The sequence below is a fragment of the Pteronotus mesoamericanus genome, unplaced genomic scaffold (genome assembly GCF_021234165.1).
Source record: "Pteronotus mesoamericanus isolate MK-2021 breed Mesoamerican mustached bat unplaced genomic scaffold, CSHL_Meso_final contig_94, whole genome shotgun sequence".
In the NCBI taxonomy this organism is placed as follows: domain Eukaryota; kingdom Metazoa; phylum Chordata; class Mammalia; order Chiroptera; family Mormoopidae; genus Pteronotus; species Pteronotus mesoamericanus.
This window is the reverse complement of record NW_026555285.1, coordinates 16,652,730-16,674,781: the sequence shown is the minus strand read 5'-3', so window position 1 is coordinate 16,674,781 and position 22,052 is coordinate 16,652,730. Positions and strand designations below refer to the sequence as shown.

The 22,052-nt window shown below is 37.7% G+C and overlaps 1 protein-coding gene across 3 annotated transcripts in view; it reads left to right on the top strand.

Annotated features, from left to right (window-relative positions):
- The window catches only part of DIAPH3 (diaphanous related formin 3), a 459,782-nt gene that overhangs the window by 342,694 nt on the left and 95,036 nt on the right, over positions 1–22,052 (top strand). For all 3 annotated transcript variants that reach the window (XM_054586406.1, XM_054586404.1, XM_054586403.1), the window contains 2 exons: positions 19,258–19,353; positions 19,800–19,859. In XM_054586406.1, coding sequence (XP_054442381.1) covers positions 19,258–19,353; positions 19,800–19,859 — 156 coding nt within the window. The remainder of the gene's footprint in view (positions 1–19,257; positions 19,354–19,799; positions 19,860–22,052) is intronic.

Sequence of the window (22,052 nt, the reverse complement as noted above, 5' to 3'; positions counted from 1 at the left end):
GTTGGCGGTGTGCTTCTCTACCTCTCTTTCTCCCTCCCTCCCTCTTTCTCTAAAAAATAAATAAGCTTTAAAAAATACAAACTATAAGATACTTTTCATTTCTCTGTAAATATGAGTGTCCATGTGCGCTGTGTTTCTTATCTTTTGCTCTCCATTAGATTACAGGATAAATTTATTTGAAAGTTAACTGGTTTAGAATGTCTTCCCCATATTGTTGATCAGTAAGAGAGAGAAATAGATTTAGAAAAAGTTTATGGTAGGGGGGACTTAGGAAAATATGTATGTATGAAGGTGTGTATGAATGTATATGAACAGACCTTTTCATTAATGAATTGTCTCATGTCAATCACTAGGTTGCTATGTATGCTTTCTTAATTTTCTGAATGGAATATGTTTAGTATGTATGTAGAACAGAAAAAAAATGTCATATATTACAGAATCAGTTCGACTTTTTTACAGATTGACGACTTCCCATTTTTCCTGACAAATACTCAATCAGCACTTCAGCCTATTAAGAGGAGGGCTCATTAACATGCATAAACTAGCAGCCTGATCTAGTTATAATGCATCTTTAATGTGTGACATAGTGTAACTCCTTAGACTTGTAAGAAAAAGTTGAGTGGCCTCCGGTGATCAACAAGGTTCTGAGACCAATTTAACCTGGATAAAACCTTTATCCATAACAACTGTCATTAGGAATGACTAGCATTTCACTAATTAGCTCATCATTTATAACCCATAAGCTTCTAACAGATGGTAAATGTTTATAAACACCCACAGATGAGTGCACAGCTGACTCTCAGTTATCCGTAGAAAAAGGGGACATATATAATTTATATTCACTCACAATATGAGCCCCCTCATTTTAGCTAGTTTCAATCTCCTTTCTCTTTGGACTTTTTACCACAACTGTTAATGAAGTAGCAAATTAATTTAATTTCCACTTGTCCCTTATTGATGCACATACCCCCTGGTGAAAATCTAATGTGTACAATTGGGGTCACAAGATGGCTGGCAAAGGGAATATGGGAAGCACAAACTAAAATAAATATATTGAGCAATGGAGAATTGTACATATTTGTTTGTGGCTACATATCTAATAACAAGCTGCAAGTTGTGAAACCCCAGGAAGCCACCCGCTCCAGCCATGTTACACCTAAGCTCTCCGGGGCATAGGAGAATATCTCCTTATTTTTTGAGAGAAAGGAAAGGACACCATTTCCCATTGCAGCCTAGTTCTCTGTTAACAGTCATTTCTGTTCAGATAATTATTTCCATAATTTAGGGTCAATTTTTTTTTCATTGTAACATCAACCTATCGACTGTCTCATACTGAATAAAGTTGAGATGTAAATACAATAACCGAGGTGCCATGAAGTTACTTCTTTGCCTTATTTCCTTTGGCCTAAGGAGTCTTGGGTCTTGCTCTTGTCTTAGAGTTTCTTAATCTAAAACTTTCATTCATTCTCCTTTGTGCACTGGACTGTATTTCACTTATCCAGGCAGTTTTAAAGGCAGCATTTGATTGAGCACACCCCGAGCCAGGAGCTGTGTGGAGATAACTGAGGTCTACAGACCATTTATAGAGTGAACTTTGAAGGGCAACCATTTTGTGGCCTAGTGACCTACAGAATGTCTACTGTGTCTTCAGGCTGAGGCAGTCCTAGGTTACTACAAGTTGTTTTGCAGTGTTTCTTACCTAAGGAACATTTCTTTATTTCAGCTTATTGGAGAGGAAAATTAGTCATTCCATAAAAACATGTTACAAATAAATATTCCAGAGTGTTTAAAAAATTTAATAATGTATTATATAGAAGTCAAAATTATTGTCAAGAACTTGAATGGTAAAGAAATATTTCACTGAAGAAAAGTGTCTTACTGGAGCTATCCAGGAAGTCTGTAACTTTTCAGATAAATGATACATTAGTTTTCATTGAGGAGGATTTTTAAGTGCTAATGGGTAATATAAGGATCTTACTGGATAACTCCCCAGTAAGAATAGCTACTGAGAATGCAGTGCATTGAGAGACAGAGATCCTTTTATGTATACTTGCCTTCAGCAGTTGCCTTCTGACTTGTACAGGTGGTGCCATTCACTGAGATAAGGAACACAGAAGAAGCTATTGTAGAAATTTGAGAAGAATGGTGATGAATTCAATTTTATAGATTGCATTTGAGGTATCTGTAGGACACTCAATTTACCATGTGTAATGAGTGATTGGGCTCGGTGACCAACTCGTCCATTTGCCTGTGACTTTCCTCCTTTGAACAATGGAATTCCTGTGTTCTAGGAAACCACTTCATTTTTGGCAAACAGTAGTCATGCCAAAGACTACAGTAGTCTTGATCACTGTAGTCAAGACTCAGGAGCCGAGCTTGTGCTGGTGATTAAAAAAAAAAAAGAATCTTATACAAAGCTATGGGAATTAATGAATCACTAATAGAGTATGTGAGGAATGGTGCCGGTGTAAGCAGAGGAAGAGGAGGCAGGGAGAGAGCTTGAGAAGGCATCGCCATGGCGGTAGTAGGGGAACCAAGGTATTCCTATTTCACAAAGCCCAGGGAAGAGACCGTTTCAAAGGAGAAGACGTAGGACATTGTCAGATGCTGCCAAGAGATCATCTAATAAACAGACTGACAACTGTCCCATTGACTTTGGCTCAAAAGAAAGGGAAGAGTGTTGATAATTATGGAAAGTGGGACAGATTTAAAAAAGGGCACTAACTGGGGGGAATTGGACCGGTCAAGGGAGGACAGAGTAGGTGTTTGAATTTGTTCAATGTGGATTGGGAGAACTGAGAAAAGAGATGTTGGGAGACAGTGACACCCAGTAGAGCAGGGTCCTGAGGGCAGCAGAGCAGAGAGCAGAGGGTGGGGGACCAGCGCAGGTGGAGGGAATCGTCTTGGGAAGCAGCTGCTCTGGTATTGTGACGGGTAAGAAGGGGAAAGGCTGATTTTAGATTTGATGGTAGGATGTAAAGGGTGTTTTCATCAGGTGGCCTCTCTTTTGTAGCTGAAATCTAGAGGAAGTCCTCTACTGAGAAAGGGCAGAGGTTGGATGAGAGGCTTGAGGGAAATGAGGAAACATGAAACAGCCCCTTTGCGGGAACAGGAGGCAGACTCTCCTGGTGAAACTTAGGAGGAACGTTGGATAGTGTGAAGAATCCGGTTGATGTTGGCAGCTGTGATTATGTACTGTCCCTGCAGAATTATTTTTCACCACTATTAGCAGCTGGTGTTGTTCCAAGAAGGTGGAATTTGGGGCTCATTTATGCTTTGCCTCCATTCTGAGAAAGAACATTACTGGAGGAGGGAAGTAAGAAACTGGCTTGTTAACCATGGTCAACGTGATGAACCACAGAGTACAAACTAGATAGGCAAGAAAATGGGGCAGGCCATTGGAGGTCCCATGGACAGACATAGAGAGTGGAGCGGGAAAGAACTTTGACAGCAGTCAGAGAATGGCTTGTGTTAATCTAAGTTATGAGGAAGGAGTAAAATAAAACCATTATGGGTGACAGCAAAGTTCAGATTATGGACATAGGAGTGAGCAGTGGAAAGCAGAGAGAAAGCGTTGGTCTCTCAGGACCAGGGAGGTCAGAAAATTCAGAGGATTTGCTCTTGTTCACCTGGAATTGAATTCACTTGACTTGATGGAAGACTGAATCAGATGACAATGCCTATTTTGAATGAGAGGGGAGATTAGTGCCTGATTAGATGACAACGACCTAGAAGAGTGAAGGTGGTATAACTGAATGACCTGTGTCTCATAGGAAAGTGCTTTTTACATGAGTTTGGAGGAAGTGATAACATGATATAGCAGTAAAGATAGGGAGAAAACAAACTTCTCTTCACCCATACCCTGGAGATCAGGGGTGAGAGGATGAGCAACATCTTCTAGAAAGGGGCCTTGGACATCATCTCTCCAGTTTCCAAGGACAGCCCGTTTCCAATTAAGATAAAAGGGTTAAAGGAGTGTTCACTAAAGACATTGAGATAGCAGAGAAGTTGTTTATGCTAATAAATGTTAAAGGGAATAAAGGGCAGGAGGGACTTGGCTCTTGGGCAGTGGTGTCAGAGAATGGTAGTGAAACTGGTTTTGCTGGCCTCAAGATCGATACCCATGCAGGTATACCTCAGAGATACTGCATTTTCAGTTCCAGACCACCACAGTAAAGTGAGTATCACAATAAAGCAAGTCACACGATTGTTTTGGTTTCCCAGTGCACTTAAAAGTTACATACATTATGCCGTTGCCTATTAAATGCAATAGCATTACATCTAAAAATACAGTATACCTAACTTAAGTAAAAAAAATACTTTATTGTTAAAAATAAAATGCTAACCATCATACAAACCTTTGGAGGGGTGTAATCTTTTTGCTGGTGTAGGGTCTTGTCTCGATGTTGATGAAATCGCAACATCTGTGAATAAAACAAAGCATAATAAAACGAGTTATGCTCTATAGGAGGAACCAGTAGGCCACTACACACTGAACTGATTCTTGTATTTCCAGATACTCCTGGTTTTATGAGAGGGTTGCTTCTGCCCTTTCTCTGTGAGGAAGGAGTCACCTGTGCCCATTTCAATTATTGCCAAGTTCTGGGAAAGGAATCTGGCTCCCAGTGAATTTAGGGAAACCTAACCTGTCCTTGTTGGTTGTGTTCCCAGCTATGAAAGCCATTGTCTTTTTGTAAGACACATTTCCTGAAATGCCTTTACGTACAAGTCAGCAAAACTAAGCATCTGAATACTTCTCAGTTACCATATACCTTCTCTGTATCAAAAGTCTATTAATGGAGAGAATGTGAGCATTAGAATCCAAAAGATACTGATCCAAATCTTCTGCTACCTACCCTTTGTAGGGCTGTGGGCACATCACATTACCTCCTTGAGCTGCAGGTTCCCTGGCTTTAATATGCAAGTGAACACAGGTACTTTGTAGAGTTAAAGTGAGAATTAGATTAGAAAACCTAGGTAAAATGCTCCACACAGGCCCCAGCAAGGAGACATTCAAAGTGATGGTTCCTCATATATCTTAATTCGTATTTAGATAGTTGTTCTTTTCCTCATGCATGCCTTTTTTTTCTAAATAAAATTGTCCTCAACCTCAGTTTTTATTTAGGGATTTCTGTATTCCTTGTCAGTTTTTTGTCATCAAGTGGTAATTCTGCCATCTTTCTCTTAAGAGAGTTGCCACACATTTTTGCCTCCAGTTTCTTTTCAATTGTTAATGGGTTCGTGGAAAGTTCAGTTGTCTCCCATTTTCATTTCTTTTCTGTGTTATTTGCTGTCTCTGGAAACATATGTCAGTTCCTTTTCTTACTTTCCTCTCATTCAGATTGCTTTATTATCATTGCTGACTTCCTTTCTCTCAAAAAATATGTTGCTGTTACTCTAAGATTTTTAAATTTCTTCAGTTTGTAATATTAATGCCACAATTTCTGCATCTGATTGGGGAAGGGATGGGGAGGGAATGTCATATTTGTGCAGAATAAATCTGTATTTTCCCTTCAAAATGAACTGAAAAAATAAACACTGAATACTTTGAACCACAAATTCATATTAGTAATGCATCTAGAACTTGACTCTAATAAAATTGCTTTGTGTGGGCAGGGCCGGCAGCAGTGAGGTGTGCTTAACCAAGCATGTTCCTGGTCCTCAAAATGCTAATCCACTAGTTTCTGCTGTTTTCCTGTACTGAGTTATATATAGGATCCCATGTTTTAAAATACTAATGAAACACTTCAGAAATATAAGTACAATCACAGGTATCAAAGAATGACCCCTAAAATTATCACTGGGCAGCCATATCTTGTATGAACCTATTGCTTCTGAATTAGGGAATTTCATAGCAGAATGTTTTTCTATGTTTTTGGAGCATTCCTCATACAGGTAGTCATAAATTATGTGTTCAAATTGCCCATAGACTGTAACGCCCATGAGAACAGGGGCTGGGGCTGGTTTCAGTGCAAGCATATATTGTGCCTTGACATATATTCCTAGCGCATATTTGTAGAAATGAATTGAATTACAGACTTTATAGTTTTATATTTTCACCTACTTGGATAAAACCGTTTTGACTATTCTGCTAGCCCCTCAAAATCAATTCATCTAAAACTTAACATCATGTTCCACATAAAACCTCATTTTCATGTTGTTATTTTGGGTTAATTGTACCGCCATCTTCCCAGTCACCCAGGCTTGACACCTTCACACATGCCAGCTTTAATCATAGTGCAGTCCAATTTTGATTATTTCACACCTTTCAGATATATTCTATGGCAGTTTTTCAGCCTTGAGTCCAGGCTCCCTCAGCCTCCCTTCCTGACCTCCTTCCCCTTCCCCGTGTGCGCCAGATGCTGCTGTCACAGCCTGACGGCCGGCCCCACGGGCCCCTCTCGGCCTTCCAGGTGTCACTCACTGGCAGTGGCTCCTCGCGGCCTCCAGGCCATTACCCCAACCGCTCCTGTAAGAGAATGCCTGTGAAGTCACTATTCCCAGCTCACCCGCCTCTTTTTTTGATTCTTGGTATTGAATTAAGCGTTCTCGTTTTCTGTATCTGAAATCATTGTATTCTTTTTTTTAAAACTTGATGAGAAACAGAGGCATCAAAAAGTCTTTTTTCAAAATTCCTCTCCAAAATATGAAAACCATAAAACAAGCCTAAAACATACCCTAATACATTTTCAGCAGGAAGTAAACAATTGCCAAGCTCAAGCACTGTCAAGCTTCTTTCTCAGAGTAAAGAGAGTTCTTGTGGGTGACAAGTGAAGCTCCTGCTGGCAGGGGTGGTGTTGCACCTTATAATTAACCTTTTCCTCTCCGATTTACTCTTCGATTAGAGGGTCACAGACGCTCACTGTCTGTGAGAGTCACGTCTTGTTAAATGTCATTATCATTTCATATCTACATATATATTTAAGTAGATACATTTTTCCCTGACATTCTGTGCTTTTGCAACTCAGGACATCTGTTCAGCACCCTAGACCCTATGTAACTGCACAGGAACAACTTTGGCAACGTTCTTTTTGCCAGTGAGTCAACACTGGCTTTTAAATGCAGCTTTCTTTAGTATTAGTTAGAATAGGTCACTGTGAGCAAGCTAATCAGAGTCAGGCACCTGAATACTTACAGGGGAGACATTTTTAAAAAATTTAACACAGAAAGAAGTTGATAAGTAATGCCCCGCTTCATAGAAAGGTCTGTGTCTAGCGTTCCCATTGACAAAACAAGAGATTAGCTGTTTTTACTTACTATGCTTTGGAGATGATCCATATCAACAATTGAAATAAGCTTCATTATTTTTTCACACCTCAACATATTTTAGTATATGGATGTCATAGTTTATTTGGTCTGTCTCTTACAGATGGGCATTTAGGTTGTTTCCAATCTCCTGTTATTATAAACAATATTATAATGAGCATCCTTGTACATATGCCCTTGCATACATGTGAGCTATAAGTAGGTTGATTTTTTTAGAAAAAAATCATTTCATCATATGGTACATGCAATTTCATTTTGGATACAGATTGCTGGGTTGCATTCCAAAGAGGTTGCATCTGTTCTATATTTCCATTAGCAATGTGTGGAGTGACCTGTTTTCTAACCTTTATATTGTTCTAAATTTTTATTATTGTTATGCTGATAGGGGGTAAAAGATCTGTCATTGATGTATTTGAAATATCTTTTTTATGAGTAAGGTTAAGGATTATATCATCTGTATAAAAGTCTCATTTATTTTTATGATAGGTTTCCTAAATGTATCATTTCTGTTTTTTTGTTGTTTTTATTAAATTTAGAATATGAATGTCTTGTTTAATATATGTTGGTCATCTTCTTACTGAGTCATATTTTTTTTTTTAAATCAGTCAGGAAATTCCTGTGTTTCAATTTTTTTTCTAGTTTTCCCTTTCATTGTTTATATGTAGACTTTGTTCTTAATATTCTTTTGATTTGTAGATATTTAATAAGTAATACAGTCTGTATGACATTTGGGTATTTAGATTTTTCTTAGGAAGATCTTTTTACTTCATAACTAATGAAAAATATACTTTTCCATATTGCCTGGTATACTTTTGCAATCTCATATTTTAATGTTGAAATGTTTGATTCACTTGGAATTTATTTTGGTGTAAGTAGCGGAACGGAATTCAAATAAATTACTGTTACCACATTAGTCATTGAATATTTTCCTACACTCTACTAATTTGAAATGCTACGTTTACTCTGTATCATGAATTGAGTTTTTATATGTATTTGATATTAATTTTCAAGAAAAGTATATACTATTTATTATTCTTCAAGCTTATTTGACCACAGAGCCAACCCACTTCCTACACAACACACACACACACACACACACACACACACACACACACACACACGTGCGCACACAGCTAGCTTCTTGTGGGACTAGCATTCTGTGTTTTACGTTTTGGTAAATTCTGTTGTCTTATTGAAGTTTTGTTTTTGTTTTTTTAAATATGGGGTGTCTAGTGAATGTAGTCTAAGTTTTGTCATAATATTTTGTAATGACAAATTCATTCATTGATTCTATGGTTAGTTTTAAATCTTGTGCCTTAAGTATGTTTATGTTGCCATGGTGGAGTGCCCTTGTCTTTGAAAGAAGAAGTAAATGAACAGACAAATAACCTACATTTCTGGATGTTTACCCATGGTTTACATTAGTTTTTAAAATGAAAGGACTTTAATAAAAGATTCCAGAAGAAGCGGAGTTAAACTGAAGAGTATGATGCCAATATCATTTTCTTACAACAGAATTGAAATCATAACAAACTTGAAAATTAAAAATTAATAACAATACAGTATGATTTGTTACAGTATATTCATATTACCACTTTATCCTGGTTGTTTATATAATTAAAATAGTACAGTGCTTTATATATCACAGCCAGTAATGGGTTTTTTTAAAAGACTAGAGCTTATATAAGAAAAATCCTTTATTTTACTCTCTGGAACTATTTACTGTAAGACATGAAATTATTTACATTCTAACTTGTATACAATGTAACATATATTATGATAATTTGGATTTTCCATTCAAGTATACATGTAAAAGATATATTCGTTCAAACTTTGAAATATGCCTTTAATGTAGCGACTAAGAGAATGATCCTGTCTATGCCCAGAGTTAAAAGGCGTTTGCCACAGGTCCAGGCATATCCCAGACGGCAGGAAGAGGGTGGCAGCATGCGGCTGTCCCAGCTGTGGAAGACACTCAGGGTGGGAAGAGCGGGGAGAGAGGTTGTCAGTAGATGCCTGTTCTACTCCTAAAAACACACAGTGGACGTCCACCTGCGCTTTTCTGGCCGGAAATGCATTACACGCTCCCCACCCCCACCCTAGCCTTGCTGCAAGAGAGCCTCAGAGAATGAGGTTTAACTTGTCCATTCTCTCTGGTAGAAGCAGACAGAGAACGGGTGTGTTGCATAGGCCAGAAGGCAATATGTGCCATATTAGTGAAAAAGAATAGTCACCATAATATTAAAAATAATAGCTAATATTTATTGAGGCCTTACCATGTGTGAGGCACTACCCTAAGCCTCAACCCTCACAACCACATTGGGAGGCAGATACTATTATTGTGTCATCTTAAAGATTAGGAAATGGCAAACCGCTGATAAGGGTATGAGCCAGCATTTAAGCCCAGCACTTTTACTCCTTGATTTTGTTCTTAATTGTTCTATTTTAGGGGGAAAAGGTTTCTATTTTTTTTTCTAACTTATAACAGGAAAAATATTTAATTCAAGCTATGCAAATAATGAAGAATAGTAGAGAAAAAATAGTCATAGTAAAATAATGTTTTTAATATAAAGTTCCACTTACGATTTAGCCAGTCATTTCATGAGAGTGTAAAAGAGAAATGTCCTAAGTATCACTTTATCAGTTAAATCCCAATGATAATTAGCTTTCTAACTTCTTTGACTCAAATACATGTTTATTTTCACACCTAGATTAAAACAGGTTCAAAGATTTTTGTTTGCTGTCTGGTATAAATAGTGTTTTGAGCTTTGTTCTAGAAGGTTAAAGATTGAACTTGGTTAAAGATTGAATTTGGTTCCCAGAAGGTCAATTGAATCAGCATCACAGAGCAAGAATTTATTTAATTTTGTTAGGGCAACAGTCTCATGTGTCTTTTTAGAAGGAGCTGGGATAAACTATGAACCTATGAATTTTGTCCATCAGCTGCACACTTCCAGTAACTGGGGAAACAGAGCATTCCTTCCCCCTGCCACTCCAAATTCTGGGTGGTTATCCTTCTATTTCTTACTACTACTGAAATCATATAAAAAGTCGTGAGACGTATTAAGCTACATGACATTAGTCAGGCAATGAAAGACAAATACCATATGACTTTACATACTTGTGTAATCAAAAGGAAAGAAAAACAAAAAAATACCAAACAAAAGTCATCGATACAGAGAACAGAATGGTGATTGCCAGAGGCGAGGTGGGTCGGCAAAATGGGCGAAAGGAGTTGAGAGGTACAAACTGCTAATTACAGGATAAATAAGTCATGGGGTGTCATGTACAGAACGGTGAATACACTCAATAATATTGTATTACAAATTAGAGAGTTGCTAAGAAAATAAAATTCTCATCACGAGAAAAAATATTATAACATTGCATGTTTATGAATGGTAACTAGTCTTAGTGTGGTGATCATCTGAAACTAATAAAATGTCAATTGTACTTGAATAAAAAAAATTTAAGTGCTGAGACTTACAGAAGGTGTGTCAGGAGACAGTAGGAATAAAAACAGGGCTCTGAGGCCACATGCAAAATACACACAGTGGAAAAATGTCACAGGCTGAGAACAGTCATTTCTTTTTTAAATCCCCTTTACATATCAGTTTGCTTTTTGGCTTAACCTTAGCGTGCGCGTGCGCGCTCTCTCTTTCTCTCTCTCTCTCTCTCTCTCTCTCCCTCCCTCTCCCCCTCTCCCTCTCCCTCTCCCTCTCTTTCTTATCACTGCATACACTCTTCCTAAGAGAGTTCATGCTCTACCATAATATCAATAACTGTGACAGCGAAGATGAACTGTTACTAAGTGGCTACTATGTGCCAGACACCCTTAAGCACTGCACATGATTTTACCTCCTTTAATCCTCCCAATAACCTAGTGAAGTAGGTGCTCCCATTATTCACACATTAAAGATGAGGGAAAAAATAACGGTTAGCAAGGTTAAGTAATTTGCCCTAAGTCACAGTAATTGCAAATTGAAAAGCCAGTATTGAAATCTGGGTTGTTAGAATTCAAAGCTTGTTTTCCACCAGTTCGTTCTGCTTCCACTCTCTTGCATGGCATCGCACGTGGTTGGTGTGCTCTTAACTGAAGGCTCTCAGTGTCACCATTTCCTCTCCCTCAAGTTTTAAATCTATGAATCTGTTAGCCTTCTAGACACATTTAATCACCTGCGGTTGGATATTTAGTGAGCATCTCAATTTAACATATCCAGACTGAATTCCCCTCTAGGCTCAGCCCCATTCTACTACCAAACCAAAATAATTCAGTCACTTGGTGAATAACATCAGCATATATCCAGGTGGCCAAACCAGATACCTGGAAATTAGCGTCAACTTTATTTTTGAACACATCCATCCAAGACTTCTCTGTTCTTCCTCCTCTCTCTTTTTCATTTTCACCACTTCCATTCTTTGCTTGAGACTTGCAATCACATTTTGTCTCTATTTACATCGCTAAACCTGCCATCTCCTTATTTTCCTTGCCCTCTGTCTTGTCTCTTTTCATGTGATATTTCTAAAATAGAGTTTGGATCGTATCAGTTCCTAACTTAAAATGCGTTAATGGCTCCCTTAAAGGTAAAACCCAGTCTCCATAATAGCAGGATCTACCGCTTCAAGAAGCTCTGGCAAAGCTAAAGTTCTTCTTTAAGCCAGGTGTCCGGGAGGCCTGGGGCTGCGGCCCCTCCTCTCTGTGCCCCACAGTGGATGGATGTCCTTTCGGGGCTGGCAGTCTCCATCATAATACCCATGATGCTGTGTTCTACTGTTCGTTACCTCTCTTCTTCCCCTTACCAGAGGCAGGCACTTTAGGTCAAGGATCAACCCCTTCCTGCATTTCCTCTCCCCACTCCTCTTTTCCCCTTCCCCTTCCTCCCCGCCCCCCCTTTCCTCTCCTCCTCCTCCTCCTCCATTGTCTTTCCTGTCAGGAATTTTTTTAGTTACTTTGTATTAACATAATATCTGCAAATTTCTCATTGAAATACAGTAAGTGTAATAAAATATCTTCTCCTTCATTCTTCTCAACTTTCTCCCACTTTCCAGAGGCAAAAACTTTTAATTCTTGGGTTTTTTTTTTTTTATTCATAGAATTTACCTCTTCCCTATTGCTAGATGTTATGCTTAGACTATTATTTGTCATTTTTTCATGTTAGACACTACCTGAGAAGTGGCCGAAGGCTGTTTCCTCATACCCTCTCCCCACCTGTAGTCTCCTCATCTCCCCCTCTCCTTCACCCTGCTGTCTTCACAGTAGTTGTATCACCTGTGATGGTCAAAGGGGCAGGCAGCGTTTACAGGACTGCAGGTGTGTAAATGTTCCTCAGCCCTCCAGTTAGTATTCCATGATTGTTTCCTACTGGACAACAATGTTACTTTTAGGCTTTACTGATTCACTTAGCATTGGTGCATGCCTGTCACTACTTTATCCAAACGCTCTGACAGGTCTATGAAATAAGCAGCAATTATTTTTGCAAATGGTCCAACACAGCAGATTTGCTCCCAGTTCCTCATCCACTCTTCTCTCCTGTGGCCCAGCTTTCTCCCCTGTGATCTGAACTGGCTGCTCTGGCACACAAGTGCCATCCTCAGAATTCTTTTTGCCACTTTGCTGTTTTGTCCCTTCTTCCCTTTTTCTAGAGCTCACGTTTTTCTTTTTTCTTACTTTTCTTTCTTGTTTAGCAAAAGTTAGACCTTCTCATAGCTTCCTAATGATGAGTGCATATAGAACCTTTTAGGATCTCTGTATCCACAGCTACCTGCCATTTCAGTGTTGTACCTCAACTTGGGGAAATGTAATAAAAGAAAGAACACAACTACCCTACCACTGCCTTCTCTGTTCTCCCCTGCTCTTTATATTTAGGTGGTTCTCAAGGCGCGGTCTCTCTGGATGCAGGCAGATGCACTCACTTCCACGGTGCCACTGGCACCCATGAGGCAGGACAGAGTCCCCCCCCCCCTACCTCATTACTTCCAGGGTCTTAGGGTCTGATCCACCATTCTGAATGAGCATTTTTTATAATATGAAAAATAACTTCCAAAAATACTATCCAAACTTCTGTCCGAATTTAAAGCCAGCATTTCTGGCTTACCTCCAGAAGCCGTCTGGAGGTCCCCGCCAGCGCCTTGCCTCACCAGTCCCAAAGGAGACTCGTTATCTTCTCCAACATTTGCCCCCCACCAAACTCAGTATTATTTGCAAAATGTCCATATTTCCTGTTTCTGCAGTCATAGGCCCCAAAGACCTCAGACATGTCCAACTTCAGTCCCTGTCGGTCTCCTCACCCTATTGATTCTGCTTTAGAAATGTCCTGAACTCTCCTGTCTCCATGTCCCATGACACTGCAATTCTTAAACACACCGTATACGAATTAAACCAGGTGCTTTATTATTCAGACATAGCAAAGCTTTGACTATTGCAGTTAGTCTATTTATTTAAAAATGTTCACAGCAGGAGAGAGGCTATAAATATTTTGAATATAAATTGATTTGTAGTTAGAGAAATTGAATTCTAGTCTACATTAAAAAAATGGCTAATTTTCATTCCTCTGGTTTGTATTAGAACAATGTAAATATGAATCATTTAAATACTCTACTGTACCTCACTTTTGTTTTTATTCGTCTTTCGCCTTTGTCCCTGCCGTTCAGTCTTCCAGGTATGCCTTTCCCTCCCCAGTCCCTGCAGACGCTGACTCCTGCCCTTCGTCAGGTCATAGTACGCCGGGAAGCCACACATCTCCAGTTCATACGGATCCTTCCCATGCCTATCGCACTTTTCTGCTTCTTGAGAGCAGACAACATTTGTTAACTCTTGGTATCTAGGTATCTTTAGTGCTTAGTAATGTCCTGGTATATCATAGGCCCTTAGTAAACATGGGTAGAATGAATATTCTAAACGCATTTTTCATATCTGGAAGAGCGCCTTTATGACATCTCTTTATCTTATATATTGGGTTGTTTTAAGACTCTATTTGTACTTTGGATTAAAGTTTCCCTTAGAAATGATGTTATATATTATGTCCTTTACTAAGGACATAATCAGGTACACTGTAAAAAGATTTATTTAATTTATGCCCTGGCTGGTGTGGCACAGTGGATTAAGCACCAGCCTGTGAGCCAAAAGATCACTGGTTTGATTCCCAGTCAGGGCGCATGCCTGAGTTGCAGGCCAAGTCCCCAGCTGGGGGCGTGCGAGAGGCAACCCACTGATGTTTCTCTCACACATCAATGTTTCTTTCCCTCTCGTTCTCCCTCCCTTGCCCCTCTCTCTAAAAATAAATAAGTAAAGTCGTTTAAAATTTTATTTACTTTATAATGTATCAAAAGCAATGCTTGAAATACATAAGCAGACATTTCATAAACTTGCTAAAGCACTATAGAGTTCATTTATGAATTTATTTCTCTACATTTTTATATTAACAATTTACCAAGTGCTTTTCTTTCTATTATTTTATCTGATCCTCTCATTAGCACAAGACCGATATTCTCTCTATTATACATGTCAGGAATGACTATACTGGTCTGGTGTCACACAGGTAGTTAGGCGAGAGCTCAGACAAGAATGCAGGTGTTCTTATTTAGGTATTGTATTGTTTCCACTATGCATGTGGGTGTGAAGGCCAAGAAAAACCATCAGCTCCGGGGGTGGGGGGCGGCAAGAGCAGGGGTGGAGGTTCCAGGTGGAGAATGATGGACAGGAAAGAGGATGTTTGTGAAGAATCACAGGCAGTTGTTATTAGCTGAAGAATAGACTGTGATGTTGGAGGTAAAGATAAGATTAGAAGAGCAATTAGAATCAATGTTGTGAGCAAGTAAAAGAGATGGGACTTTATACTGTGGGAAGTGAGAGATATTAAAAACCTGTGACTAGGCGCTTGAGATCATCACTCTCCTTTAGGACTTGTCTGTACTATATGAGATGAATTAGAATTAGGGAGAAACTGGAAGCAATGTGAGTCCAGGCAACTCATGTGGTATTTCAGGGAAAAAAATAATTCAATTCTGGACCACCAACACATAAAGTTTAGTCAGAAAAGGAAACAATGGATCAATTTATGAGATACTTGGGAGTCCATTAACAACGTTTGTCAACTGAATGGAAGTTTAAGACAAGGGAAAAGGAAGAAACAAACCTGTATGTTGTTTACACGGTGGTCAGAACGTACTCCTACCATTTCCCTGACCCCATCTTCACCTATGACCTTCATTCTCCTGCATGATTATTCCTTCCAGCTGACCATGTTGTGCCACATTTGTTTTGGGGGTTTGGGTTTTTTTTTTTTGTTTTTTTTTTAAAGATTTTTATTTTTATTTATTTCTAGAGAGAGGGGAAGGAAGTAAGAGAGGGAGAGAAACATTAATGTGTGGTTGCCTTTCATGTGCCCCCAACTGGGGAGCTGGCCTGCAACCCAAGCATGTGCCCTAACCGGGGATCGAACTGGTGGCCATTTGGTTTGCAGGATGGCATTCAGTCCACTGAGCCACACCAGCCAGGGCTCACATTTGTTAACATAGTCACCGTGTCTTCAGAAACACGTCCTGTGTAATACTAGCATTGCAATAGGTTCTAAAGAGAAATGAACAACACAATTTCTGCCCTCAGTGAACTCATAGTCTAGTGGTAGAAATTGTCAAGTAAACAATATTATAAAGGATTTACTGCTCTGTGTATCACATGCTAGTAGGACACAGAGGACCACCTACTTCAGCCACATAGGTCAGGAAAGGATTCTCAGTTGTCTGTGTTAAAGGTGAAGGCATGAGCTTAGTGAAGAAAGTACAAAGGATGTTTTGCATAGCGTCAACAGCACATTCAAAGACATGAACTAGAGAACACAGAACTATGGTGTAAGTTGTTGGTGAGCCTGAAAGAGTCAGCATCTATGTCCTAAAAGCAGTGGGATTATCCTACCCATCCATAATGTAATTATAACACTCAGGTGTCTCAACATTGGTGCAATATAATCCTTTACTCTCCAGTGCACTTTAAAATTTATCCAGTTATCCCAATAATGCTATTTATAGCCTCTTCACTTTTCAGGAGCTAATCGAAGATTGTATATTGCATTTAGTTTTCATGTCTCTTTAATCTTTAATCTAGAACAGTTCCCTAACTTTTTCTATTCCTTGTTTTTCTCTCAGCCTTTCATGATACTGATGATTTTTAAGAACCCAGGCAGGTATCATTTCACTTACATGGAATGAAAAGAACAAAATCAATGAACAAACAAAAATGAAACAAACTCATAGGCACAGACACTGGACTATTCATTGCCAGAGGGGAAGGGGATTGGGAGACTGCGTGAAGAGGTGAAGGGATTAAGAAGTACAAATTGAAAGTTACAGCACGTAGAGTACAGCATAAGGAATATAGTCAATAATGTTGTGATAACTATATATGGTGCCAGTTGGGTACTGAAAATATTGAGGGGAATACTTTGTAAAGTATATAATTGTCTCACCACTATGCTGTCCAATAGAAAATAACACTGAAAGTAAAGTGTAATTGAAAAAATTTTAAAATAATAAAAATGGTAAAAAAAAAAAAAAAAGGGTGAGTTGTTTCACAAAATGTTCCTCACTTTGGATTTGTCTGGTTCCTCCCATTTAGATTCAGGTGAAGTGTTTTTGTGTGAACTATTGCACAGGTTATGTTGTGTCTGCCTCAGTGCATCACTTCATCACTGGGGATGTCAAATTTGATTATTTGGGTGAGGTTGTGCCGGATTTCGTCATATCCTGTTCCTCTACCAGTCTTACGCAGATTATTTTTTGTAACCATTGGTGATTTCTGCCTGAATCAGTTCCTACTATGTGAATTGTAATATGGTGGTTTTTCTATTTCCCTCATACCTGTATCCTCTTTATATCCTTGGTCTCCTTTATATCTTTGGCATCTACTAGTTTTATGGTCTTCTTTAAAGAAGAGCTTTCTCTTCCTCCATATTTATTTTTTTTAATATTTTAGTATTAATATGGAAGCATGCTTTTATTCCCCAGCATGTAGTTACATTCTCATTACTTGTTCAGTGCTCAACTTGTCCTCTATTTGAATAAAGCTACCCTTCAGTCCAGCTCCTCTATGCTTTGACATTTGCCTATCTGTCTGGGCTCTTTCTTGTTCTCTGGCACAACAGAATGTTCCTGGATCATCTCACAATATCTTGGTCTCAGCCCTAAAATCACCCATTTCTCTAAGTATTCTGGTTCCTGTTAGTGAGTAATGATATTTAGATACCAAGTTCCAAGAGCTAGGTGTGCACATTGCTGCTGCACTGTTATTACTTCTGGGCTCATTGGGGCTACAGAGTTCGGGAAAGTTTTTTGTTTTTTTTTTTAAACCCTGATCTTAGACGATGCCTTTAAATCTAATCCAGCACTTCACAGCTCTTCCTCTCCTTCTACCATTTTATATTTGTATTTCCATTCCTGTTGCCAACATCAGCATATTTACCCATCTGTTCAATCGTACAATACACACATAATAGTTTTAGATCACTATATCAATACCACCACCGACAGCAAACTTACTAAGGAAAGTTCAAGTTTTCTTTGTAGTTCTTTTTTTTTTTTCTTAAAATGTATGCCATTTATCTCATGCTTATTTTCTTAAAGTTTCTAATTTTTTAAATGTTTTGTTTTACTAATGAAATATACTTAAAACTTAAACATTTGACATTACCTGTAGTTCTTTTGGGGAAAAATATAGTTGAGTTTGTGTGCAAAATTTCAAAGATAGGTAGTTACTAATTAAAGTGGCTGAACTATTTAATGTGTTTTAAATAAAATAGCCATCAAGCCACTTTAGAATTAAACTTTCGTGTAAATTAACAGTCTCAAAATACTCTTTCTTACCCACCTTTTTTTATTACACCTACCAGTTTTAGTACTTTTCTAAAAATGTGAATTAGAACCAGATGGAAAAGGGGTCAATGCATATTTATATTTATATTTATATTTATATATCTTTTTGTAAACTGTGCTTAATTTGTATTCTAATGTATACATTTATCATCTGTTTCCTATAAAGGGATTGCATCTCAAAAAAAAAAAAAGAAAAAATAATAAAAATTCCAGAGGAAAATAGCTTTCTATTACTTTAGACATAACTATGTACCAGCCGTACAATTTCACAGAGAATGCCTGCAAATAAATTCTCTCTCTAAAGGACCAAAAATACCTTTGGTGTTTCCTTGTATTTCAGTTGGGCCAGTAATATTGTTGAAACTTTTTTTTCCTGTTATACATAGCTATGATTATTACAAAAAAAATCTGAGTTGTAGAGAGACTTGGCCCTATAACTACATCATTAATCATATACAGAATATCAATTTAAACTAATCATAATGTGATTCAGTCCTTCTGATTTTTGAAATCCTCTTTATTTGTTTATTATAGAAGACAGGCTTTTCTTCCATTCTGTAACAGTTTGTAATGATTGTTGTATGTCACCTAAATTTAAGGAATGATTATTCTCAGATATAAAGAATCAGTTGTTGGGAACATGTTCTCAAAAGTTAGCGTGGAAATACAATATGTACAATAATTTTAGACAGCAGAATGTCAGTAACACCAACAAAGCACGCCCATACCTGGTCGATTTTAGAACAGAAGCCAATGCTTTGAAATGAACTCATTTCTACAAGACAAATGTGATTTATGAAAACCTGAGACACAAATATGACGAGAACCACATTCCATTCAAAGTTATTGCGCCACCCCCTGTAAGCAGTGCTCTGAAGTGAACGCAGTCCTTTTCAATGGACAGTAACACAGGCACTAATGAGACAGATTTCATTAAAAGATACTTGATTTAGGAGAAAGTTAAAAAGCCCTATCATATTTTGAAATTGCTGCAGGCTTAGTCCTGGCACCTGATCTCCACACCCCCCCACCGCCCCCCACCATCGCCATCACCAGTTTTCTGTGTATGCTTGACACTGCTGTGGTAACCCCGAGGGCTGATGGAATTCCCTGCATCTCTCTTCACAGAGGGTGATGAGACAGGAGTGATGGATAGTCTGCTGGAGGCCTTGCAGTCAGGGGCTGCCTTCCGGGACCGAAGAAAAAGGACACCGAAGTCAAAAGGTGAATGTTATACTTGTTTCATGTTACTTTCTAGGGAACTATCACAAAGAACAACCCTTTTATACTTTTTAATTCTTTTAAAGTCATATGTCAAGAATGTAGTGCTGTGGGCAACATCTCTTCAGAAGTTTCATAAGTTTTCTTAATCCTCCCCTTGCGATGACAAATGTCAGAGGGAGAAGCATTCCAGTTGGCCGGTGTCACCAGCACATTACAAATCAATGCACTGAACCTAGGAAATCCTGATTAGTGTGACAAGTCTCATCTAAAGAACCATATGTACTTTATCCCAGTGGAGTTTACAGTAGCATAATTAAATGGCAAGTAAAAGTCATAACATTATTGCTTTGCTTCCAGAAATACTTAACCTTGGAAAAAATACTGTTACGCTTCTTGAGATGAACAGACCTCTATATTAAGTTTCTCTTTTATATGTTTTTTAACAGATATTCGGCAGAGTCTCAGTCCAATGTCCCAGAGGCCTGTTCTGAAAGTTTGTAACCATGGTAATAAATAGTATTCATAAATTGCACATTCTTTTTATCCACTTTTATCCTGTTGATCTGCGATTTTAGTAGGCTGCTATGAAGTTCTCAAGTTTCAGTATAGCTAAAATAGTATAAATGTGTGGATCTTTGCTATAAGATTGTGTACTCATATTCTACATTCTGACATTATTGCCTTGAAGTAGTGTCTAGGGTTCTTCTTTTTGGTATTGAGTGAACGTTTTTATTATTCTTATTATTATTTGAAGTTACCTCACACATTTCTGTGATCAGCGTTGTCCTGTGTATTCTTCCAAAAGCATTATGCTCTTGTAATACTACACTAAGTAGTGGATTTACTTTACATCAGGATACAATTTGAAATGTTGAATCTGTTACCAGTTGTACTCTACCATATTTGCCAGTACAGTTTGAAATACTGTGACCAGCATTTTGTAAAATCATTAATACAGATGAACTTTGTGTGATGTTATGGACTGTTGTGCTAGGATCACCAAAAAGAAGGTAAGTGAACTTAGTCTCTGGTAGTTATGAGATTGAGTCCTTTCAAAAACCCCTAACCAACTCCTGCAGACTTAGCCTCAAGTTGACAGTTTGTGTTGATTGGGTTTTATTTACTTTGGTTCCCTTTTTCTCACTGTTATGTGTATGGAGGCTGCTTGCCTTCCTTTGTTAAAAACAAATGCATCCATTGTGATTGCCATTTATTCAGAGTGAGAGTGTCACCAAAGTTCACCAGATTTGTAAATGGAAAAATACTTGACAGATTCCATTCAAGGGTTGTTTTGGGTGCAGGTAAATTAAGTAGTGAAGTTCTAATTCTGATGTGTGCCCGAGAAGAGAAATATTTTTAGGAGAGCCTTAAAAAATTGTGAGGTTATGAGGTAAATAATAAAAAGACATGGATATAAAGATCTCTTACTAGCTGTATAGATCCCTACTGCTCAAAGTAACTAAAGAACATATGAAAGATAAAGACCTGCAGCAAAATTTTACGTAGATCTTTTGACTTTTTTCAACAGTATGTTTTTGTTTTGGTTTTCTTTTTCCTTTTTCTTTTTGCTTTTCCCTATTTTAACAATAGGGAAAAAGAATTATAGTAAGTCAGAAAAATTTATTGTGGATAATTAATTCCTAATTTGGGGTTTATGATTTATTGTGGATAATTAATTCCTAATTTGGGGTTTATGATCTAGATTCATCGTGACATATGAAATAATGGCAAAAAATCTATAAAGGATATTCTTTTTCTGGACATTAAAGATTATTTTGTTTTATAGATGAATACATGGAAACTCAGACTAAAAACTTCCCAAAACTACACAGGCAGTAATTGACACCCCCATAACACAGTTCTGATTCCCATTGCCTTTCTCTTTTGATTATTTTTTATTAGTAATAAAATATATAAAATAAACAATTCAGTGCACATTGTAAGTCATTAAAAAAACACAGCCAACACAATGATCATGATATGATTATAATGGCCTATGTACTTCTGCTATGCTTAATTTTAAATAAATATTTTAGGTATCATGTAGAGGGAAATTATTTAATATAAATTTGTGCACTGACCTCAAGAACCCAGTCCTTCTGTGGCTGTAATTTTAGTAAAGTGTAAACGTTTCAAAGGCATATGTATAATTACTTGAGAATTGTGATATTTCAGTCCATTTTGTAAAAGCAGATGAGCATTACATTTCTATCTTTACTAAAGCTTATATGTGCTGTCATAAGTTGTAAGGCTATTGTGATAATTAAGCTAGTGGGTTATACAACAAGCCAAAGGATATATATCACAAATATCAAATTCTCTGTTGTATTTAAATGTAGTAGATTGACATGTTTTTGAAACTTAGTTTTTATTGCTATTTCTGCTGTGTTTTCCCTTCACGTTTTTAAGCAAGTGAGAACAAAATTCAAATGACCAAGTTAATCTCTAAGAACTCTATGTATAAAGATGGATTTATTAGAGTAGATGTTGAAAAATAAAGAATTTGATTAAGGAGAGTATATTCATTGCAACAAGGATCATGATTATTTTTAGAAATAGATGACATTTCAGTGTCTATTTGTAGTCTTTCTAGTTTTAAAAATTACTTGTTTTCATTGAAAACTGAAGCATGTGATTGGAATGTAACAGGTAACTCCTTTTACTTTTTAATTTGCTTTCATGTACTTAAACAAAAGTAA